Genomic DNA, 26,247 nt, shown 5'->3' with positions numbered 1-26,247 from the left:
CCATACCAATGGGTCTGTAGGAAAAACATCTAATTTCCTTCCAAGGCAGGAATGCCAAACACAAATGGTTTTGTGTTCAATTCTATTTTATTCTAGGGCATTGTATAGACTGCAACAGAGTCGCTAAACTCAATGGAAGCATACATAAAAATAAAATTTTAAGACAGGAACACCATTGTTTTGATGGGCATAAAAGGCCCTTCTAATGTCTGCATGCTTCCATGCCAAAGGAAGTCTAACAGCTGAAAAGACAAAAGATAAATTGAGGAGCCCAATGGTGAAAGTCTTGGGATTTACTGTCCCTGTTTCCTTCACACCCTCCTTTACCCAGATAACAAGCCTCTGCCAACAAGCACATTCAGCAAGTGTTTTAAAAGAGCTCCCGGGCTGGAGAGATGGCTCAGAGGTTAAGACTGCTCTTCCAGAGGCCCTGAGTTCAATTCCTAGCAACCACATGGTGGCTCACAACCATCTGTAACAGGGACCCAATACCCTGTTCTGGTCTGAAGATAGCTATAGTGTACTCATATAAATAAAATACATAAATATTAAAAAATATTTTAAAAGAGCTCCAGTTTTTCAGTGGGCCATTTCTGACCATCTAAAACCTGTGGCCATACAATCTTTCCTATATTATAATAACATTATAAGATACTTTTTATAATAATGCTTCATCGGGTTTTGCCATTGTGAGATATATTTGAAATCTAATTGGTTGTCACATTCTTCTATATTTCAATAGATTGACCCAGGATTAAGCACATGTACTCCTATGAGGAATGTAATGGGAAAATTCTGTGGAGCATAAACAACTATACTCGTCACTCCCTCCAAGCATTTTATGTCATATTAAATATGCACAACTATCACCATAGCAACCTTATTACATGACTGTTCATCAGTTAGCATTCATCTTTAGGCTCACACCACCAACTTAAATAACTTTCTTTATTACTTTGCTTAGAATTAGGCTTATAGTCAGTGAGGTAATGTATTCAACTGTCACAACTCCCACCAGTTAACTACATTAATCTCTAAGACACATAATCATATCCTAAAGATTTCTTACTGTCTGTAGTTTTACATATCGGTGCCCCTATATAGCTATTTCTCCCAGACATTGATACTTTAATGTAGCTATGGGGAAAATCATGAAAGGTTTCAAGTCTGAAGATACATGTCTCCAACAATATGCTCTTTGTGATGACATCATTCTATTTCTGAGACCTAGAATGTCCTTGAACTGTCATGAGCATCAGTGACCCTGAACACAGAATTGATCCTACCTTCTGCACGGCTTGATAGCTTTAGGGTCTATATCTCTTTTAATTGTACTGATCGAATTTTTTCTCTTGAACAGAACAGGCCTAAGGATGGGTAGTATCTTCTTTGTTTTTGAGTCTCCCATGCTCAGCTCAGCATATACCATTAGCTTAATATGAATTGTTTAAAAAGCTGAATTATTTGAATGAGTGAAACCCCAAGAACAATAGAGCTACAGAAAGACTGCAGAACATATATTTTAATAGCTCAGGGCTTTTTTTATCCTTTCTCTCTGCAGAGTACTTGATGCTTGTTGTCAAAATTCAAATGGGTAGGTGGATATTGATGAAACCAGCCCACTAAGTAATGTTTGCCACCCCCATTTCATCCACCCTTAACTATTTTCCATCTGCAAAGTAAAATAAGAAAAAAAAACTCAATTTAGTTAGGCCTCATTAGAATCTGGATCCCTCGACTTAGCATTTTTTCCCCTGTATTCTCAGAAACTATTTCTAACTTGTAGATTCACAACCTCAGCCCTGAAACAGGGAGAAAAATAGTCAATTTTTAAACAGGTGCCATCACATGCCATGGGTTTCAATTTTACTTCATGCAGCATCTAAACTTCCTCTAAGGTGTCCTGAAGTAAATCCAGGGCAAATCAAAGATACCATGAGTGTCTCTCAAAGTACACACCCCAATAGCCTGCCTGGTGCATACCTACAGTCTCATTTTACTGAGCTTTATTTATCTCTGGAGAGTAGAGGGTGTGCCACATCTTCAACCCTGGAGAATGCTTCTGCCTCAACAACCCTGGGTACCACAGAAGCAGGGTTGGATGACCAGTAAAGCAAACAGATGATGCTTTTCTCATTCCATCCTCTCTATAGTCCTTCAAAGCATAGGTTTAACCTAAAGCATTATGCATGTATCACACACTTTGTTAAACCCTGTAAATCAGTAAATGGCTGGTCTCCAGTCCTCACCATGGCCTGATCTTAGTAACATTATCTTGAGTCTCATTTTCATAAGTCTCTTACTCAATAAGATCTCTTTTTTGTTGTTTTCCCAGGGACCCGATTCTTGTGCTATTTGCTCCTGCTTATCTCTGTCAAATGTCATTGCATTTTTTTCACTTGTCACATTTACTTTCTCTCTCAACCACTCTGCAGTTACCAACCCCACAATGAATGAACTTGAGTCAAGTTGAGACCTCCTAGAGATAAGACCTTCCTGAAAGTGTATTTCCTAAGTACTAAAAATTACCAAGTGGCCTGCCTACCTTGGATCTGAACCGATGGTCCATGCCCCTAGTGTGTCAACTCCTCTTCACTAACTCAGGGAAAATAATGTCTTAAGATAACAATGTAAATAAAATAATTTTAGTGAGAAATTAAAGGTGGCATAGGTATTGAAGCCAAAGGACACTGTCAAAGTCATCTGCCTCCTAGAGATTTCCATTTTCCTTCTTCCCCATGCACTACAGGTGAGCAGCACACAGGCATTCTGATCCTTCCACACCTAAATTCCTCTCCTCTCACTTCTATGATGCTCCTATCCTTAGATTTCTTCTTTGACTTACAATAATTCATTATGTGCTCCCTTAACCCTTCCAGTAACATTCCAGTTTCCACTTTTAAGCGACTTTGTACCACCTTCGTGAGGTCATTATGAAACCACTTTTCAGGAACTACTTCTGGATGTCCTCTGTGGCCTGGAATTATAGAACTTACTTTTCTGAGCTGATACTGCAGAAAGCAGAGATGCTGCAAGATGCTCACTAGGTATGATGATTCTTTCAGAGCCTTTTAAGTGCCCTTGGTTCAGTGAAATAAAAAGTGGTTTTGTTTTATTCTGTTTTCTGTCCTGATGCATTGTTGACTGAAGCATAGTATCTCAGAATACTACAGATAAAGGTTATCTGTTATTTTCAGCTTTGAAGCTTTAGCTAGAATACCAATATCAAAATAAACATCTAGTCTAAGCTTCTCTTACATGTTGCATCTATCTGGAACTTTCTCAGTGAAGACAATGAAGATACAAATACTTTGAAATGGCACAATTCATTACAGAGAGACATACGAATCTGTATAAAAACCTCACAGCACATATCTGCAAACTGACATTAAAAGTAGGTGGCTCAGACTGGCAGTGGTGGCACACAACTTTAATCCCAGCACTTGGGAGGCAGAAACAGGTGGATTTCTGAGTTCAAGGCCAGCCTGTTCTACAGAGTGTGTTCTAGGACAGCCAGGACTACACAGAGAAACCATGTCTTGAAAAACAAACAAAAACGAAAACAAAAAAAGTAGGTAGCCCAAGAGTCTCTATAGTTTGTTTGTCTGCTTCTTCTAATAAAGCCTGGCCAACTTTTTTTTGTATGGTTCTCCTTTTCAAGGCTTTTGTAGAATCCTATATATATATTGGCAATGACATTGTGCACAGATTATTAATGTGTAGATTCCTTTTGTCAGCATATATCCAAAAACAGATTGCAGATTTCTTGTTTGTATTGTAAATGATAGAATACATTTTGTTATGCTTTTTCCTGTGTTTTTATTCATTTTTATAACATTTCTGAGACAAAAAATTCCATGTTTCTTCTTCAAGAATGTAGGCAATTCAAATTACCCTAATCTGATAAAAAGTAGGTAGCTCCCCAGCTAGTCCTTCCTCTGTTACATCAGAATGTCACAGCTGCTTGTTATAGAATTCAGCTGTTATAAGGATAGGAGTGACTGAGCTAAGGAATTGAATTATAAGTAGAAGGAGATTGTTTTTGTGTTGTTGACCCATTCTATAATGCCAGGAAGAATACTGAAAATATACTCCAAAGACCTGACCCTGAGATCCTGTACTGTTCCTTTCTGTAGTACCAATTAGAATGACTAAAGTATACAGTTCTGCCAAGAAGCATCCAGCTTGACGAGTCTCTGTATTTCCTTGATGTGTTGAAACCATATAGAGCAAAGATTCCACAGGATGAGACCTCTGGCGTTGGAGCCTTTGTACCCTAGGGAGGAATGAGTAGACACTCAGTGATATGAGCTGTCATAACGGGATGGGTATTCTGCATGGATCACAGGATGGATGCTCTGTAGAACACATGATCTCACAAAGAAAATGAAGTAAGAAACAAGACAGTTTACCAAGAGGTGAGATTAATGATGTCCATCTCTGGTGTCTCAGGAAGCTTCCAGATAGACAATCTAGAAGAGTACTGGAGGAAAGTTCTTCAGGCAACCCTACATTGTATAAATAGAAGTGAGGCTATGCACTGAAAGTCACTGGGAAGTATATTTTCGTCTTTTGAAACTTGCTTTAAAGTGTTATATATGTTCTTGTTCACTTAGCCTCATCTTCTGATGTCTATTACCCATGGCTGAAACCCATAGGCAAAATGACTTTATTCTGGCTAGTATTGTGATAAAGCTTGCTTCTGATGACTATAGATATATGGCAATAAAGGACATTTTGTGGAGAATCTAGGCTTTGATATCTTTTTTTCTTTTTACATACCATTTAGCACTTAGAATTTCTTTAGAAGCTCAGAATCTCTAACTCTTCTGTAGTTTTCAATCTGCTAAAAAATAGTTCAATAAATAAACTATGTACAATGTTAACCACTGTATCTTTATTGCTTGTTGGGATGACTGGCCTACAGTTATTCCTAAGAAAAGAAAGAGCAGCATTATAGACCAGAAGAAGCTGACCTGACTCTAAGAGCTAATGCTATAATTTTATTATGTTGGATGTGAACATTTCACACATTTCACAGATCACCAAGAGCAAACGTGGTTACTCTTGTCATAAGGGAGGAAACCACAAACAGGGACATTCTGAAGGCTAAAAAGCTATAAGGACATTGTTTAAAAAATACACCACTAAACACCTACAGTTTTATCTAATGTGAGTGAATGCCACTTCTTTAGCAGATGAAGATTTTTTAAGTCTTGATAAAGCAAAAATAATGAAGAAAAACTTAAATACTTCCTGATTGAAGCTGATGAAGATTGCCAATTGTATTTTTAAATAGCTTGTGCTTTTTGACACTATCCAGAACATACAAACTCCCCAAATGATATAGCTCAAGCTCAATTCCTAAAACACTCATTTCTTTTTGAAAGGATATTTTAGCATGTATAAGAGTTTTACTGTGTGCATGCATGGAGACCATTCATGCCTGGAGGTAAGAAGATGGCACTGGATCCCCTAGAAGTAGAGATGAGATGTTTGTGAGCCACCGTATGAGCACTGAGAAACAATGCTAGACCCTTCGCAAGAGCACCAATTGCTCTGAACTACTGAGCCATTTCTCCAGTCCCTCGACAAACATGTCTTAATGTCCCCAGAGAGTCTACTTTCTTCATCATGACATCAAGCCAATCAACATGACTTTGTTCTGCTACCTGGTGTTCCTGATGCTGTTTGGGTGGAGAATACTAGTAGTGTTCAATAGCAGTCTATTAATAATTAATTGAAGCAGAAATAATTTCATTGAAGGCAGGTACTAGTGGTAGTAGTTAGGAAATGGAGATTTCTGGGCAAGAGAGATGTGAGATGTCCAAAGGGCATCTCAAACTAAGAGATACCATAAACCTTTTAGAAGGTCTAGAATTCAGAAGGTTAGGACTTTATAAAAGAATTCACCAGCATTAGACTAGCTTCCTTGCTGCCCATCTCATATTCTCTTGGCTGCCACAGTGAGCATAGCATGGTAAAGTGATTCTTTAACATGTTACATCCCTCTTCAGCTTCACTCCTTACTATAATATGAGAAAGTACCTATATTGAGTGTGTTAGTTGTTTTTGTAGCACAGTACTAAAACACTATAGAGTTTATTTTGTCTTCCTATTCAAGAGGAATAAGATGTCACAAAGACAAGGTATGCATGTCAGCAAGCAGCAGTTATCGTGGCACAAGCAAAAACTCACATTTTTTTAAAGCAAAGAACAAATATAAAATTAGAAGTAGGCCATGATTTTCTCTCTAAAGTCCACTCAGTGATGAACATCTTCTAGCAAGCCTGCACCACCTAAACATCCCCCAAACAGCACCACCAAATAGGGACCAAATAATCAAATTCCTGGACCACAGAGATATTTCTCACTCAAGCCACCACAATGGGTGATAAATAATCTCATCTAGGACAGTAATAATCTATAGGATGCTAAACTATTAGAAGTAAAAGGACACTTCAGCATTTTTAATGATCTAAGCTTTGAAAATATCCTCAGAACAAGAAAGCCCTGAAGTCAGAAGAAGATCAGAAAGGAGAGTCATTCAATTCTCCCACCTTCTCCATCAAGGCCACATTCATTAAGACCAAATGTTGCTCTGTGCCTGCATCAAAAGGCAGTATGGAATCCCCATATTGTAAATAGAATAATGGACATCATTATAAGATAAGGAATTTTGTTTCTAAAACTCAGAAATTCAAAATATGCAGAGACTAAGCATACATATCCTAAAAATGTTTCAATTACAAATTATCACTTAAATGGATGCAATTGGAAATTATTATGTTAAGTGAACTAAAGTCCCAGAAAGACAAATATGTTTTTCTCTTTTTAATAGATTCTAGATTTTACATATATACATAATTGTAAGTATGTACCAGGAGAAGTGAATCTGTATAGGAGACAAAGATGACTAAAAGAAGGGGAGAACGGAAAGAAAGGGAGGTATAGCTGGAATTTCTAGACCCACCAGAACTTACGTAATGACACAGAGACCTATCACTTTTTAGTATAGCTGAGGCATTAGCTTGCACTACCTTCCAGCTAGCTCATCTAGCTTAATCTTATCATCCTAGCGCCCGACCTGCCACGTGACTAGCTCTTTACCTCTCCATCAGTTCCCATCTACCCAACCACATCGCTATTCCACTAGTGATTCTCCTAACCTCTGATTTCTCTTTTATCATCTCCCCACCAAGAAGTCCCACCTTCCACTTCCTGCCCAGCTATTGGTCTTCAAATCTTTATTAAAACCAACCAGAAAATGCCTTAGGCAGGTGAGGAAGAACAAGACACACTTTCACACAGTGCAGCCCATCAGGAGGGAAGAAAGTAAAATATACTCATTACATAGTATACTTATGAGAAATTTCCCATGAATAAATTCCAAGTTAAAAACTATCATTTAATTTAACAATAACCAGTGTTCTGCTATAATTATGATGGTAATATGGGAAACAAATAGTGAAATAGTTATGATAGTAGAAAATTCAAAGACAAGTTCATCTCTAATCCAGTAGGAAAGGAGAATGCATATTTTACAAAAAAACATCTGAAAAGACAGCACTGATTACTACCCATCATACAATGCTAGCCACTGCACAAAGCAGCCTCCACTATCATCAGATCACATGGTGCCTGCCTATAAGAACTATTACCAGCTGCCTGTTGATTGTTGCTGTTCCTTTAGAGAAAAGACAGAGAGGGCAGAGTCCTTGGACCCTCATCTGAAATTTCAAGTTCTTTTGTCAACTATTTCCATTCAACTCTGCCCTAACTACATAAGACCTGGGAGTCTGGGGAGGTGCTAAGGTATAAGCTGGGGTGGCTGAGAGAAACTCCATCTAAGTGGATCTGGAGAAGACATTGTCCATGCTGGGCAAAGACTTTACAATGCAATTGTCTTTCACACTCCCATAGGCGACTCCTAATCCATGCTTTATAAACGTTAGAAGTTAGCAGGATAATTCCATTAATTGTGATACACTCTTTACTTCCCTATCATCAACCTAGTCATTAGCAGCATATTAAAAAGTCATCACCTTAGCTGATCCTGCGCCACAATGCTCTATAACCAAATACCGCCAGGTGAAAACTGTCCTCACAGGAGTGCCAACACACCTGTGAGCACAGACAAGACCACCACTTCTGTTCAAATTCCTGGCCCAAGAGGGACCCTCCCAGAACCATCAGGACACAGGAACCAAGCAACAGCCAGGGACAGGATCCTGTGGTTTCTGTCTGAACCCTGGAGCTAACCTTGTGCCACAGCTTTCCTCCAGGAGAGAACTGGTCTCCCAGGAGTACTGACACACAGGTTTACAGGAGGGAAAAGTCACAGTCAGAGACAAAAAGATCAACTAGCACCAGAGATAACTAGATGGCAAGAGGCAAGGGCAAGAACATAAGCAATAGAAACCAAGGCTACTTGACATCATCAGAACCCAGTTCTCCCACCACACCTATCTCTGGATACCCCAACACACCAGAAAAGCAAGATCCTGATTTAAAATCATATCTCATAATGATGATAGAGGACTTTCAGAAGGACATACATGACTCCCTTAAAGAAATACAAGATAACACAGGTAAAAAGCAAAAGGCTATTAAAGAGGAAACACAAAAATCCCTTAAAGAATTACAGGAAAACACAACCAAACAGTTGAAGGAATTGAACAAAACCATCAAAGATCTAAAAATGGAAATAGAAACAATAAAGAAATTACAAAGGGAGACAACCCTGGAGATAGAAAACCTAGGAAAGAGATCAGGAGACCATAGTTATCACCAACAGAATACAAGAGATGGAAGAGAGAATCTCAGGTACAGAAGATACCATAGAAAACACTGACACAATAGTGAAACAAAATGCAAAAGACAAAAAGCTCCTAACCCAAAACATCCAGGAAATACAGGCAGGACACAATAAGAAGATCAAACCTAAGGATAATAGATAAAGAAGAGAGTGAAGACTCCCAATTTAAAGGACCAATAAATACCTTCAACAAAATTATAGAAGAAAACTTCCCTAACCCTAACCTAAAGAAAGAGATGCACTTAACCATACAAGAAGCCTATATAACTTCTAAGAGATTGGACCAGAAAAGAAATTCCTCTCATTACATAATAGTCAAAACACCAAATGCACAAAAGAAAGAAAGAATATTAAAAGCAGTAAGGGGAAAAGGTCAAATAACATATAAAGGCAGACCTATCAGAATTACACCAGAGCTCACCAAAGACTATGAAAGCTAGAAGATCCTGGGCAGATCTCATAGAGACCCTAAGAGAACACAAATGCCAGCCCATACTACTATACCCAGCAAAACTCTCAATTACCACAGATGGAGAAATCAAGATATTCCATGACAAAAACAGGTTTACACAATATCTTTCCAAAAATCCAGCTCTACAAAGGATAATAAATGGGAAAATGCGAACACAAGGAGGGAAACTACATCCTAGAAAAAGCAAGAAAGTAATTTTCTTCCAACAAACCCAAAAGAAGATACCCACACAAACGCAAAAATAACATCAAAAATAACAGGAGGCAACAATCACTATTCCTTAATATCTCTTAACATCAATGGACTCAATTCCCCAATAAAAAGACATAAACTAACAGACTTGATATCTAAACAGGTCCCAGGATTTTGCTGTATACAGTAAATGAACCTCAGTGTCAAAGACAAACACTACCTCACAGCAATGGGCTGGAAAACAATTTTCCAAGTAAATGGTCCCAAGAAACAAGCTGGAGTACCCTTTCTTATATCAAAGAAAATCAACTTTCAACCAAAAGTTATCAGAGAGGATAAGGAAGGACACTTCATACTCATCAAAGAAAAAAACTACCAAGATGAACTCTCAGTTCTGAATATCTGTGCTCCAAAAGCAAGGGCACTTACATTCATAAAAGAAACTTTACTAAAGCTCAAAGCACACATTGCACCTCACACAATAATAGTGGAAGACTTCAACAACTTCACTCTCATCAATGGACAGATCACGGAAACACAAACCGAATAGACAGTGAAACTTAGCGAAGTTATGAACCAAATGGATTTAACAGATATCTATAGAACATTTCATCCTAAATCAAAAGAATATACCTTCTTCTCAGCACCTCATGGTACTTTCTCCAAAGTGGACGATATAGTAAGTCACAAAACAGACCTCAACAGATATAAGAACATTAAAATAATTCCATGTGGATTAAGGCTGGTCTTCAATAACAACAAAAACAACAGAAAGCCCACATACACATGGAAGCTGAACAACGCTTTACTCAGTGATAACTTGGTGAAGGAAGAAATCAAAAAATTAAAAACTTTTTAGAATTTAACGAAAATGAAGGTACAACATAACCAAACTAATGGGACACAATGAAAGCAGTGCTAAGAGGAAACCTCATTGCTCTGAGTGCCTCCAAAAAGAAACTGGAGAGAGCATACACTAGCTGCTTAACAGCACACCTGAAAGCTCTGGAACAAAAACAAGCAAATACACCCAAAGGAGTAGATGACAGGAAATAATCAAATTCAGGACTGAAATCAACCAAGTAAAAACAAAAAGAACTATACACAGAGAAAATGTTTCCATGAGATTGAGCTGTAGAAAGGCAAGCCTGTAGGGCATTTTCTTAATTAGTGATTGATGAGGAAGGGTTCAGCTGAAGGTGAGGCCACCTCTGGGCTGGTGGTCCTGGGTTCTATAAGAAAGCAGGCTGAACAAGCAAGTAAGCAGCACCCCTTCATGGCTTCTGCATCAGCTCCTGCCTCCAAGATCCTGACCTCTGAGTTTCTGCATTCACTGCTTTTGACAGTGAACTGTTATCTGGAAGTATGAGAGAATAAACCCTTTCCTCCCCATCGCCCCAAAATGTCATTACCAGTCATCAATCATGCTCCAAAATAATTTTATCATCTTATACTCAATACCAAATATTCCACAGAAAGGTAAATATGGCAAAAATCCTTTACCACATTACATTGAAGCATTATACTATTAATAATATAGGACCTTCACAACATTGCCTCTCATCCATATCCTACCAGAATGTTAGTTTTTCCTCCTACAGGACTTCAACCCACCCTCAGTCCATTAGCTAATGCACTCCACTTCAAGGGCTGAGTGATCTGAGGACTCAACACCCTTGAGAATCAGTAGCAAATCACATCTGACATTTGCCTCTGATAAAAATCTCACACGGAAAAAATTTTACACAATGCCATATATATATATATATATATATATTTGTTTGTTTCTCTATGTTTACCATACATATATGTTTGTTTCTCTTTGTTTGCAGTTAAATTTGAAACAGTCAAGGGCAAAAATGTAGTCTACGTATCTCTATATTCACACTGTTCAGCAAAAATACAGGGAACAGACAGCCTATGAGCTGAATGAATAAAATGAGAAATGGGAATCAAGGCAGAGATTGCTTAATTCTTCCTTGCCAGGAATCTTGGAAACATGAGGAAGATGCTGGGAGTATTGGGTGCTGGCACCTCCTCTGTTGTGAAAGCAGCAGCATGCTTGGGCTGTGCATCACACACCTGCCAAGGATAAAAGGGCTGCTGCCCTGCACCATTCAGCACAGCCTCTTCAGCACAGCCTTCTTCTCCTGCCTTTGCTGTATCTGGTGAGTACCTAACTAGGGACAGGGCCTCAGCTAAGAGAGTATGGAAATTAGAAACTGGATTTGATTGGGGTGAAAGAAACAGAGGTGTCTAGTTGGAGACAGCAAGAAGAGGACAAGCCAGGGAGAGACGGGGAGGATAAAACTGAGAGGAGCCTCTGTGGGTGCATCAGGACCTGTGACACACCAGAATCCTAGCTCTCAGGTCTGCCTGCACTCTCCTGAGAGGTATACATCAACCCAGAGGATTCTCCATAGGATAATTATCAATTTACCCTTTTTTGCTAATATTTAGCAGAGAGCTACTTAGAAGTATCACTATCCCTTACTAAAAACAGAGCTAAAAGGAAGACAATGTCTTACAGGACATGGAGATCAGTTCCCCTTTGGCTTTGTAAAGCTCAGTGTTCTGAGTGCCTTTACTAGAGATGCATGCTGATCTATCTGGCAGTCTTAAGGATTCTGTATTCAGATGGATCTGTGTCTTCATGGTCCTATTTATTTCATAGATATCTTGGCTTAGGAAGCAGATAAGTCATGGAAGGCATGTGTTTGACAGACTGTCAGTAGACATTCACCAGAAGCTTCCCTGTAATGTTTCTATTTTACTCTTCTAGGTCAAGTTCCTGCCAAGATGTCCTGCCAGCAGAGCCAGAAGCAGTGCCAGCCTCCTCCCAAGTGCCCCTCCCCAAAGTGCTCCCCAAAGTGTCCCCCAAAGAGCACAGCACAGTGTCTGCCTGCAGCATCTTCCTGCTGTGCTACAAGCTCTGGGGGCTGCAGTGTCCCCAGCTCTGAGGGAGGCTGCTGCCTGAGCCACCACAGGCACAGGTCCCACAGATGCAGGCGTAGGAGCTCCAGTTCCTGTGACCGTGGCAGTGGTCAGCAGTCTGGGGGCTCAGGCTGTGGCCACAGCTCTGGGGGCTGCTGCTGACCTGGACAGTGCAATTGGGAAAGAAACACTATCAAAAACGAGTCTACAAATCTTCCCCCAATATTCAGTCCTTTTTCCCAGTTTCTCTGTCTTCTTTAAGTGCTGAGATGCTTCCCAAGAGAGTTCAGATCTCTCCTGGCTCTTCCTGTTCTCCTCGTGCCCACAGAGAATACACCTTGTTATATTGAGAGCTTTTGATAACTACCTGAGTGTTTATCATCCTGTACTTGACCCTGTGGAAAGTAAAGAACTTGTTTCTCAACAACACTGTGTCTCTCATGTCTAGCTCTGTGTGTGTCTCCTCTTGCTCTGTTCCTCTAGTCAGCACTATTTAGCATGTAGAGTAAATGCTGCCTCCACAGAAGAGCAGCATGGTGGGGGTGGGGGCAGAGAAGGGTGTTGCAACAGGAAGAGGAGATGCTACTGGCTTTGATTCCTAAGGGAGATTTGACTATTCTGTAAGATGTGGTAAGTGCTCTGACTGGTACCCAGATTCTATTAGAAGGCAAAGACTAATATTAGAAAAGGTGTCTCTTGATTCCTAACAGGGAAACAAGAAATGGGGAGTCAAAGGAAGCAAAAACTAACAGACAGGCAGCCAAGAGTAAGGAAGTAAAGGAGGGCTAAGGCAAGGCTGTGAATAGTTTCTCCAATCATATCTGAGGGCACCACTGAGAGCTAATTCTGAAGAGGTTATGAACACCAGGGGAAAGTGAAGCTGGGTTTTGGCTTTAATTTTTAAAAAAAAAGGTAAACTTGTGGAAAGAAAATTTGGGGTAAAAAAAGATCCTGGTTTTATAAATGAATACTAACTTTACAAAAAATATTTACTTAGCATTTGGAATAAATAAAAGTTAGAAAGAGAAACTTGAAGCAATCCCACTGAAATCAGGGACCAGACAAGGCTGCCCCCTTTCTCCTTATCTTTTCAATGTTGTACTTGAGGTACTAGCTCGGGCAATTCGACAACATAAGGAGGTCAAAGGGATACAAATTGGAAAGGAAGAAGTCAAACTATCATTATTTGCAGACGACATGATCGTCTACCTAAGTGACCCAAAGAACTCCACTAGAGAGCTCCTACAGCTGATAAACAACTTCAGCAAAGTGGCAGGTTATAAAATCAACTCAAGCAAATCAGTGGCCTTCCTATACTCAAAGGATAAGCAGGCTGAGAAAGAAATTAGGGAAATGACCCCCTTCACAATAGCCACAAACAGTATAAAGTATCTTGGGGTGACTCTTACCAAACATGTGAAAGATCTGTATGACAAGAACTTCAAGACTCTGAAGAAGGAAATGGAAGAAGACCTCAAAAAATGGGAAAACCTCCCATGCTCCTGGATCGGTAGAATCAATATAGTTAAAATGGCCATTTTGCCTAAAGCACTATACAGATTCAATGCAATACCCATCAAAATCCCAACTCAATTCTTCACAGAGTTAGAAAGAGCAATTATCAAATTCATCTGGAACAACAAAAAACCCAGGATAGCTAAAACTATTCTCAGCAACAAAAGAAAATCTGGGGGAATCAGTATCCCTGACCTCAAGCAATACTACAGAGCAATAGTGTTAAAACCTGCATGGTATTGGTACAGTGACAGGCAGGAGGATCAATGGAACAGGATTGAAGATCCAGAAATGAACCCACACACCTATGGCCACTTGATCCTCGACAAAGAGGCTGAAAACATCCAATGGAAAAAAGATAGCCTTTTCAACAAATGGTGCTGGTTCAACTGGAGGTCAGCATGCAGAAGAATGCGAATTGATCCATCCTTGTCTCCTTGTACTAAGCTCAAATCCAAATGGATCAAGGACCTCCACATAAAGCCAGACACTCTGAAGCTAATAGAAAAGAAATTGGGGAAGACCCTTGAGGACATCGGTACAGGGAGAAAGTTTCTGAACAGAACACCAATAGCGTATGCTCTAAGAGCAAGAATTGACAAATGGGACCTCATAAAATTACAAAGTTTCTGTAAGGCAAAGGACACCATCAAGAGGACAAATCGGCAACCAACAAATTGGGAAAAGATCTTCACCAATCCTACATCAGATAGAGGGCTAATATCCAATATACATAAAGAACTCAAGAAGTTAGACTCCAGAAAACCAAACAACCCTATTAAAAAATGGGGTACAGAGTTAAACAAAGAATTCTCACCTGAAGAACTTCGGATGGCAGAGAAACATCTTAAAAAATGCTCAACTTCATTAGTCATTAGGGAAATGCAAATCAAAACAACCCTAAGATTTCATCTTACACCAGTCAGAATGGCTAAGATTAAAAATTCAGGAGACAGCAGGTGTTGGAGAGGGTGTGGAGAAAGAGGAACACTCCTCCACTGCTGGTGGGGTTGCAAATTGGTACAACCACTCTGGAAATCAGTCTGGCGGTTCCTCCGAAAACTGGGTACCTTACTTCCAGAAGATCCTGCTATACCACTCCTGGGCATATACCCAGAAGACTCCCCACCATGTAATAAAGATACATGTTCTACTATGTTCATAGCAGCCCTATTTGTAATTGCCAGATGCTGGAAAGAACCCAGGTATCCCTCAACAGAAGAGTGGATGCAAAAAATGTGGTATATCTACACAATGGAGTACTATTCAGCCATTAGAAACAATGAATTTATGAAATTCTTAGGCAAATGGATGGAGCTAGAGAATATCATACTAAGTGAGATAACCCAGACTCAAAAGGTGAATCATGGTATGCACTCACTAATAAGTGGATATTAACCTAGAAAACTGGAATACCCAAAACATAATCCACACATCAAATGAGGTACAAGAAGAAAGGAGGAGTGGCCCCTGGTTCTGGAAAGACTCAGTGAAACAGTATTCAGCAAAACCAGAACGGGGAAGTTGGAAGGGGTGGGTGGGAGGACAGGGGAAGAGAAGGGGGTTTGCGGGACTTTCGGGGAGTGGGGGGGCTAGAAAAGGGGAAATCATTTGAAATGTAAATAAATTATATCGAATAAAAAAAAAAAGAAAAAAGAAAAACTAAAGATAAAACAAAAGTTATCCTGATTCTGTGACATAACTTCTCAATTATTCTATGAAGCAGCACTTTGCAGTGGGTACTCCTTTTGTGTCAAATATGGTGGAATTATCATCACAGCTTATCACAATTCACCAGAACTTACAGCAGCCAGACTACAACCATTGTGGTTTTTTAGTTTGCTTCAAACCAAGGAAGATAATCCTTTCTAAATTACCAGTTCATGTAAATTGTGGGTTTGTTAGGACTCTGCTGAGAAAGGAAGGTGCTATTCCAGACTTTACATAGAAACAGTCAACTTACGATGCCACTTCATCTTGTACCTAAACCATGAGCTTTGTTATGAACCCAAAGTGACGCTCTATACTGACTGGAAATGGATGATATGATGGTGAAGCAACATGATAATCCAAAGCCCAGGATATTCTTTAAAATATTTCTAAGAAAGCAAAAATATATCTTAGAAATCTTCTTCCAAGAATGAAAAATGAGAACTCAAAATGATGCTGGTGAAGCCATACCATAGCAGATGTTCTCACACTTCTAAGTCAAGTTCTGCATTGGACTCTAACTCCAGTCCATAACAATATACTTAATTCTTAGAAGATAAAAAATACTTATTCATAGTAAATGAATAAATTAAGTTGTAATGTTGACTATAGTTTACTTTTAGGTTAAATTACTAATTTGCTTAATTACTATCCTCTTATATTAATACAGATAAAAATTATTCTGACTTTTCATTTGAATATTAATAATTCCTTAAGTAACTAAATAGTATAATATCTCAAATAGTTTTTTAATTAATTGCTTTTAGAATTAGGTTGACTATCATTTGAGCATTATACATAAATTTTCTGTTGTTATAACATTGAGATTCATCTTCCAACTTCTGTTGAACACTTAAGCAACTACTTGACTTAACCATAGAAAGTTAATACCAAGTGAAGTAAACTACTTGCAACAAATCAAACATTATATAAGTCTACTTCATAGGAGGCCCCTTCTGCAGCAAATCTGAAAAAACAAAAGCAAAAACAAGCAAACAAAACAGAAAATGGAGCAATATTTCCAGGGGTTTGGGAGAGAGATGGGATCATTTGATGGACACAGAATTTCTTTGAAGGATGACAAGAGACCATGGAAATCAATAGTAATCATTGCAAACAATTGAGAATTATATAACACAACTGGCTCAGAAGGCTTTATCATGTACCTCTTAACACAAGAATAACATTGTGCAATGATATGTGAATCTGTAGAATTAAAAAGATTTTTAAAGTTACTAGGAAGTGTCTATATTCCCAAATTTCAAATGTTTCCTTTTCAGCCTTCATGGACACCAAGTTCCTTTGACTTTAAAGATAGAAAGGCATAAAAACAGCCTATAGTGGGGGTATATGTTAGATCTTTTCTCAAATACACAGCCTGGACCAACTTGTTCACAATAATTTGAAGACATGATATGGTAGAATTCATAGTATAACAGGCTTTGGTTTTGGATACACAGACATAGACAGGCCATTTGTTACAACAACATGTGAGAAATATTTGAGTAGTAGTGGCAAAAATGCTGAATCATGTGTGTGTGTGTGTGTGTGTGTGAGAGAGAGAGAGAGAGAGAGAGAGAGAGAGAGAGAGAGAGAGAGAGAGAATATAAGGATGGAAAAATTTGACTTTAAAGTAAAAAAATTGTTTCCTAATACATAAGAGCTTTCAAGGCTTAACTCTACAATTATTTGTGATTTGTGGACTCACAGATAGGAATAATGGCAGATTTGTGTAAGCATACATTATCTCCTCTTTGCTTCCTGAGACATTCGTGATTGTGTATGAGTAGCCATCAGCAAACATCCAGCCCATAGGCAGAATAATTGGAAAATGCTATATAGTGGGAACTATGGATGGAGACTTAGAAACTTACCAGGACCTCAAGATCTCACTCAGAAAGTAAGATTAGGATTCCAAATATTAGTAAATCTGTTTTAGGTGAAAAACATGGGGCCAGATCAGTCAGTGTGCTGGCTAATTTTATGCGTCATCTTGACACAGCCTAGAGTTATTCTGGAAGAGGAAACCTCATTTAGGAAATTCCCCCCACTAGATTGGCTTGTGGACATATCTATGGTACATTTCCTTGACTGATGATTCATGGGTGATGGCAGCACAACTCTGTGTGAGCGGTGCCACCACGTACTGGAAGTCCTGGGTGCCATAATAGCTAACCCAAGCTGAACAGTCTAATAAGCAGCACCCCATGGGCTCTGCCTGAGCTCCTGACTCTGGGTTCCTTCCCTGGTTGAGTTCCTGCCCTGACATCCCTCAGTGACAGACTACAACTATAAGATGCATAATTAGTTTCTTTTGGTCATTGTGTTTTATTACAGCAATAAAAATCCCAAATAAGACAGTCAGTAAAATCCAGACAGACCTGACTCTGCAATAAGGGCTTAGGAACATAATGAACGTGTGCTCTTCCTCAAGCAAGGAGGTCATAGAGACAGAGAGAAATAGCTTCTCCAGACTCATCATATACAAGAGCTGTTTACTTAATAATTCTCTTATGCCTAAATTTTAATTAAGTTATTCTGTGTACCAAACACTGTAGGCACTGATGACATAGTGGAGAACAAAATATACACTCCACTCATACAGCTGAATTCTAGTGGATTTATGTCACAACAGCCATCGGGCAAGAAGGCATTTAGTTTCCCTGCTGTGTAGTGAGCACATATGTAGCTTTAATAAGCTAAGGCACAAGCCACAAAACTAAGTAAAACCTTAGCTACAGTTATGTTAGATTTGATGGTGGTCAGTACATCTGGCACAGGACTGTTCACACAACAGCCAGAACAGCTTAGCACAAGCACAGAATCAAACTCCTAAGGGGAGATTGATTTTTTTCACACCCTCACTACATCCCCATACTCACACCTTCATGGGTTGCAGGGGAGGGAGACATATCCCAGCCCATAACTTGTAAGTACATAGTTTATTTCATATTGCAACATTTAAATTTGTTTAAAGTGGAGGCCACTTCTACAGATTTTCATAAATTTACAAGATAAGTAAAATCATAATTGACAACAGAAATGTTAGCTTTCTTAATTGCTAGTATTTTAATACATACATATATAGGATGTACGTGTGTGTGTGTGTGTGAGAGAGAGAGAGAGAGTGTGTGTGTGTGTGTGCTTTAAAATATCTTTAGCATAATTTTTGGCGGTGCTATTCAGGAAGAAATAGACCCCTGATACTGTAGTAATCTAAAATAAAAAATATATATACAGCTTAAATAAGCCCACTTTGTATAGATCTTTCATCATTTTAGTTATTTTGCTGACAGGACAGTTGAGGGAATCAAGGATAAAATACTAAATGATGTGCATATGATTATGATGATAGTGGTATAATAAACAAGTCTATGCCTATCTGATTTTTATCCTTGGCACAGCATTTCAGTGGCCTGGAAGCATTTGGCAATGCTGGAAGAGCAGCAGTGGCATTGGTCTTGAGGCAAGATGGCACCACTGAAGATTGACAGTCAGTGGATGTCACAGGAGCATCTAGAGCCTGACATCCCTCTGACCTTGTCAGCAGTGCCCAAGAACTCAATGGTATTATCAGAAGGAATATGCCACAGTGGAGCTCCTTATAAGTGTTGCTGTCATCCTTCATGATAGCACTGAAGGCAGCTTCATGAATGATATGGAAACTTATGTCCAAGCAGCAAAGTTTGAATAATAACTTCACTACATATAGTCATTCACCATTCATATTTGCAGTAATCTCCATTAGCTAATCCAGTTTATATAAATTATTCCTATTTCTCTACAGTTCCCATATCTCTTAAAATGGATTCTACAGCTGCCTAGTCACACAGTGTTCCTTATATTTGTTTTAATTTTCCCATGCTGTCATCTTAGCACAGAGTCTTAATGTTTTACAGTTGACTTTACCGTAAACATGTCTGTAGTACTTCATTTTCTTGAAATCACTTTACTGTTGTTCCTTCCTCTAGATCCTGCTGACTTTACCATTATATAAGACCACACTATGACAAGTTTCAAAGTTGACCCCCCTCCCTCCCTCCCTCCCTCTCTCCCTCCCTCCCTCCCCCTCTCCCTCTCCCTTTCCTTCCCCCTCCCCTTCTTCCTCTTCCTCCCCCTCTCCTTTTCCCTCCCTTTCCCCTTGCCCTCCCCCTCTCCCTCCCCCTTTCCTTGTCCCTCCACATTCTCTGTGCATGTGTATATGTGTATGTACATACATTCACATATATATACATTTATATTTCATGTTTGAGTTTATTCAGAAATTCATATACATCATTGAAGAATCAAAATAGATACAACGCAGCCTAAGAATACATGAATTTCCCATACCTCTCCTTCTGACTAAACTACTACTCTTCTTAAAATCCATGGTCCATTGTGGTCTCTGACTTCCCAGTTAGTTCCACTATGACCTCTCCTGACAGCTTTATCTCTTCCTCAGGGAGCCTTGTTATGACTAAGATCCCATTAGTTGTACCTGGGTGTCCAGCTTCAGCCAACTGCCCTTGTACGAAGATGGGTCCAACACCTGTTTCTGACAAGTACTGTTGATCAAGACAAAGATTTTACCTGGTCCACCAGCTCCAACAATAGTAAGTAACAGTATTGGGATTTGTCATTCTTTAGGCTCACTGTCACCCAAAGGCTCTGACCAAAGACATCAAGATGTCTCACTCATATATATTACATAATTCACCATATTGGATCCTAGCTACTTGGGTGCTGGTCAGCCTCACTGCACTTTCAGTATACACATATACACATGCACAGAGAATGTGGAAAAGAATTTGTATTTTGTTCATTTGTGAGTTCTGTTCTCCCAGGAGAGCCAGTGTTTCAAAAGGCAAGATCAGTGGCTATAGGTTAAGTGCATAAATGAACTAATTAAACAAAGATTAACATACCTATGCTGCAGCATACACAAAGATCTGCTACTGGCACCAGAAGAGAACTTTCTAAACTGCTTCTAAAATCCTGTGACACCTGTCCAGAAAGAAGTAGGTAACTTAGAGCTGGAAGGAAGGAAATGAAAAAGCTTCCCCCTTACCAGAAATCTTCACCCTCACTCTGCCCATTCCACCAACCCACTATCTGGCAGTAAGTTTGGGGCCTGAGAGAAGATTGCTTTGAATCTACAAAAACCAGTGCACAGTTATACCTCAAGTCAGCCCAAGAGTCTCATCACTTAACATCTGGTTACTGTATTCAGCAGCAGCCATTGTGCAGAAGCCTTGATGCAACATAAGAACTCTGCCTCCCGCCAGTCAGATATGAGGCCTCCATATTGGTTCTCGGACGCCAGAGAAATCAGACAGACTGAGGTACGCAAATACAACCTGAGTCCAACATAGCGGGGGGGGGGGGGGGGGGGGGGGGTCTAAGCCCGATGGGCGTTGGCCTGCACCCAGGCACTGAGCTGGTCGGGGGGCCACCAGTGTGCAAACCCGGCCAGGAGGTTGTTTGCCCGGGCCGGCGCGTGCGTGCCAGCGCTGCTGCCATTTTGCCTACGGGAAGCCAGAGAGTCCTAGCAGGCAAACCAAACCGGCTAACAGGTATAGCCCGAGGCGGACATAGCAGGGATCTCAGACGGTCAGGCCCTGGACTGCCCCCAGGCCCTGGGCTGCTCGGTGGGCCATCTGTGTACCGACCCGGCCAGGAGGTTGTTAGCTCAGGTGGGTGCATGCTCCTGCGAGCACTGCTGCCATTTTGCCTATGGGAAGCCAGAGAGTCCTAGCAGGCAAAACCAGCTAACAGGCTAGCCCGAGGCTGACATAGCTGGGGTCTAAGACGGTCAGGCCCTGGACTGCCCCCAGGCCCTGGGCTGCTCGGTGGGCCATCTGTGTGCCAACCTGGCCAGGGAGGTTGTTAGCCCAGCAGACTCTCCCAGCACTCTCAGGGAGCGCGCGCACGCCGCCTTCCTATACACCTGACAGACCCAACAACACTCACAGTTGAGGGGAACTTTACTCAGACATTGGCCTGCCAGGCTTTTGCCTAGACTCAGGGCCTGAGCAGCAAGGCTAGCCTGTGTGCACCAACCCGGTTGGGAGTTCCGCTGGCCAGCAGAGTGATCAGCACGCAGAAAAGGTCCCCGCAGCATACATCCCTCAGTACTCCCTGAAAGAGCAAATGGGCACCATCTGGTTCATAGTCACAATCTGGTGCAAAACACACACACTAGGGCTACAAAAGCACCCAAGAGGAGGACAGCACATCAGCAATCTGCAACAGGGGAAACCCTGCCATCCAGTGTTGCAGAAATAGCCCTAGAGCCTCTCAGGAGGCTGAAACACCAGCCAGAGACAAGACCAACTAGCTCCAGAGAACAAGATGGCCAAGAGCAAACACAGAAACGCTACTAACAGAAATCTAGGCAATATGGCAGCATCTGAACCAAACTCTCCAACATCAGTAAGTCCTGGTTATGCCAACACACCAGAGAAACAAGATTTGGATTTAAAATCACTGTTCATGATGCTGCTAGAAGAACACAAAAAGGGCATGAATGAATATCTTAAAGAAATACAGGGGAACATGAATAAGCTAGAAACCCGTATAATGGAAACACAAAAATCTCTTAAGAAATGCAGGAGAATAAGGGCCAAGAGATAGAAGCCAATAAAGAAGAAAGGCAAAAAAAAAAAAAAAAAAAAAAAAAAAAAAAAAAAAAAAAAAGTAAAGAAATGTAGGAGAACTTGAGTCAACAGGCAGAAGTCATGAAAGAAGAAACACAAAAATTCTCTTAAAGAATTACAGGAAAACACAAACAAACAAATGATGGAACTGAGCAAAACCATCCTGGATCTAAAAACAGAAGTAGAAACAACTAAGAAATCACAAAGGGAGACAACTTTGGAGATAGAAAACCTTGAGAAGAAATCAGGGGCCATAGATGCAAATATAAACAACAGAATACAAGAGATGGAAGAAAGAATCTCAGATGCTGAAGATACCATAGAAACCATTGACTCAACTGTCAAAGAAAATGCAAAATGCAAAAAGCTTGTATCCCAGAACTTCCAGGAAATCCAGGATACAATGAGAAGACCAAACCTAAGGATTATAGGTATAGATGAGAGTGAAGATTTACAACAGAAAGGGCCAGCAAATATCTTCAACAAAATTATGGAAGAAAACTTTCCTAACTTAAAGAGAGAGATGCCTATGAATACACAAGAAGCCTACAGAACTCCAAACAGACTGGACCTGAGCAGAAATACCTCCCATCACATAATAATCAAAACCCCAAATGCACTAAACAAAGAAAGAATATTAAAGGCAGTAAGAGAAAAAGGCCAAGTAACATATAAAGGAAGACCTATCAGAATCACACCAGACTTCTCACCAGAGACCATGAAAGCTAGAAGATCTCATGCAGACTCTAAGAGAACACAAATGTCAGCCAAGACTACCCAGCAAAACTCTCATTCACCATAGATGGAGAAACCAAGATATTCCAGGACAAAACCAAATTTACATAATATCTTTCCACAAACCCAGCTCTGCAAAGAATAGGAGGAAAACTCCAATACAAGGAGGGAAACTACATCCTGGAAAAAGCAAGATAGTTACCTTCCTTCATTAAACCCCTAGAAGATAACCACTCAAATATAAAAAGAACATCAAAAATGACAGGAAGTAATAATCACTATTCCTTAATATCTCTTAACATCAATGGTCTCAATTCCCCAATAAAAAGACATAGACTAACAGACTGGATAAGGAAACAGGACCCTACATTTTGCTGCATACAGGAGACACACCTCAGTGTCAAAGATAAAAAATACCTTAGAGTAAAAGGATGGAAGACAATCTTACAAGCCAATGGTCACAGGAAACAAGCAGGAGTAGCCATTCTAATATCAGATAAAATTGACTTTCAACCTAAAGTCATCAAAAGAGACACAGAAGGACACTTCTTGCTGGTCAAAGGAAAAATCCACCAAGAAAGAACTTTCAATTCTGAACATCTATGCACCAAATGCAAGGGCACCCTCATTCATAAAAGAAACTTTACTAAACTCAAAGCACACATTGCATCTAACACAATAATGGTGGGGGACTTCAACACTCCACTCTCCTCAATGGACCGATCGGGAAAACAGAAACTAAACAGGGACACAGTAAAACTAATTGAAGCTTTGGACCAATTGGATTTGACTGATATTTATAGAACATTTCACCCTAAAGCAAAAGAATATACCTTTTTCTCAGCACCTCATGGTACCTTCTCCAAAATCGATCATATAATTGGTCACAAGACAGACCTCAACAAATACAAGGAGATCGAACTAATCCCATGCCTCTTATCAGATCACTATGGAGTAAGAGTGGTTTTCAATAGCAACAAAAACAACAGAAAGCCCACATACACATGGAGGCTGAACAATACTCTACTCAATGACACCTTGGCCAAAGAAGAAATAAGGAAAGAAATCAGAGACTTTTTAGAATTTAATGAAAATGAAGGCACAACATACCCAAATCTTTGGCAAACAATGAAAGCAGTGCTAAGAGGAAAACTCATAGCCCTGCGTGCCTCCAAAAAGAAAATGGAGAGAGCATAACACTAGCAGGTTAACGACACACCTGAAAATCCTGGAACAAAAAGAAGCCAATTCACCCAGGAGGAGTAGAAGACAGGAAATCATCAAACTCAGGGCTGAAATCAATCAATTCGAAACAAAGAGAACCTTAAAAAGAATCAACAAATCCAGGAGTTGGTTCTTTGAGAAAATCAACGAGATAGATAAACCCTTAGCCAGACTGACCAAAGGGCACAGAGAAAGTATCCAAATTAACAAACTTAGAAAAGAAAAGGGGGATATAACAAAAGAAACTGAGGAAATCCAAAAAATCATCAGATCCTACTACAAGAGCCTATACTCAACACAACTGGAGAATCTGGAAGAAATGGAAAATTTCCATGACAGATACCAAATACCAAAATTAAATCAGGACCAAATAGATCATCTAAACAGTCCCATAGCGCCTAATGAAATAGAAGGATTCATAGAAAGTCTTCCAACCAAAAAAAGCACAGGACCAGATGGTTTCAGTGCAGAATTCTATCAGACCTTCAAAGAAGACTTAACACCAATACTCTTCAAACTATTCCACAAAATAGAAACAGAAGGAACACTACCCAATTCCTTCTACGAAGCCACAATTACACTAATACCAAAACCACACAAAGATCCAACAAAGAAAGAGAACTTCAGGCCAATTTCCCTTATGAACATCGATGCAAAAATACTCAATAAAATTCTTGCCAACCGAATCCAAAAACACATCAAAACAATCATCCGCCATGATCAAATAGTCTTTATCCCAGGAATGCAAGGTTGGTTCAATATACGGAAATCCATCAATGCAATCCACTACATAAACAAACTCAAAGAAAAAAACCACATGGTCATTTCATTGGATGCTGAAAAAGCATTTGACAAAATTCAGCATCCTTTTATGCTTAAAGTCTTGGAAAGAATAGGAATTCAAGGCCCATACCTAAACATAGTAAAAGCAATATACAGCAAACCGGTAGCCAGCATCAAACTAAATGGAGAGAAACTTGAAGCAATCCCACTGAAATCAGGGACTAGACAGGGCTGCCCCCTTTCTCCTTATCTTTTCAATATTGTACTTGAGGTACTAACTCGGGAAATTCGACAACATAAGGAATTCAAAGGGATACAAATTGGAGAGGAAGAAGTCAAACTATCATTATTTGCAGACGACATGATAGTCTACCTAAGTGACCCAAAAAACTCCACTAGAGAGCTCCTACAGCTGATAAACAACTTCAGCAAAGTGGCAGGTTATAAAATCAACTCAAGCAAATCAGTGGCCTTCCTATACTCAAAGGATAAGCAGGCTGAGAAAGAAATTAGGGAAATGACCCCCTTCACAATAGCCACAAACAGTATAAAGTATCTTGGGGTGACTCTTACCAAACATGTGAAAGATCTGTATGACAAGAACTTCAAGACTCTGAAGAAGGAAATGGAAGAAGACCTCAAAAAATGGGAAACCTCCCATGCTCATGGATCGGTAGAATCAATATAGTTAAAATGGCCATTTTGCCAAAAGCAATATACACATTCAATGCAATACCCATCAAAATCCCAACTCAATTCTTCACAGAGTTAGAAAGAGCAATTATCAAATTCATCTGGAATAACAAAAAACCCAGGATAGCTAAAACTATTCTCAGCAACAAAAGAAATTCTGGGGGAATCAGTATCCCTGACCTCAAGCAATACTACAGAGCAATAGTGTTAAAAACTGCATGGTATTGGTACAGTGACAGGCAGGAGGATCAATGGAACAGGATTGAAGATCCAGAAATGAACCCACACACCTATGGCCACTTGATCCTTGACAAAGGGGCTGAAAACATCCAATGGAAAAAAGATAGCCTTTTCAAGAAATGGTGCTGGGTCAACTGGAGGTCAGCATGCAGAAGAATGTGAATTGATCCATCCTTGTCTCCTTGTACTAAGCTCAAATCCAAATGGATCAAGGACCTCCACATAAAGCCAGACACTCTGAAGCTAATAGAAAAGAAACTGGGGAAGACCCTTGAGGACATCGGTACAGGGGA

At 39.8% G+C, this 26,247-nt stretch overlaps 1 protein-coding gene across 1 annotated transcript; it reads left to right on the top strand.

Moving 5' to 3' along the window:
• Nucleotides 1–12,281: 12,281 nt before the first annotated feature.
• On the top strand, nt 12,282–12,578 carry LOC127682260 (late cornified envelope protein 3D-like). Its single transcript, XM_052178636.1, has one exon. It carries the CDS (start codon nt 12,282–12,284, stop codon nt 12,576–12,578), a length of 297 nt encoding a protein of 98 aa, XP_052034596.1.
• The last annotated feature ends 13,669 nt before the right edge of the window (nt 12,579–26,247 follow it).

The sequence above is a fragment of the Apodemus sylvaticus genome, chromosome 4 (genome assembly GCF_947179515.1).
Source record: "Apodemus sylvaticus chromosome 4, mApoSyl1.1, whole genome shotgun sequence".
NCBI classification, from domain to species: Eukaryota; Metazoa; Chordata; class Mammalia; order Rodentia; family Muridae; genus Apodemus; species Apodemus sylvaticus.
Note: the sequence above shows the minus strand (reverse complement) of the source record. Positions and strands in the feature narration are given on the sequence as shown.

Excerpts from the sequence above, each read along its gene's own strand:
- LOC127682260 (XM_052178636.1), top strand. The coding sequence starts at position 12,282 with ATGTCCTGCCAGCAGAGCCAGAAGCAGTGCCAGCCTCCTCCCAAGTGC.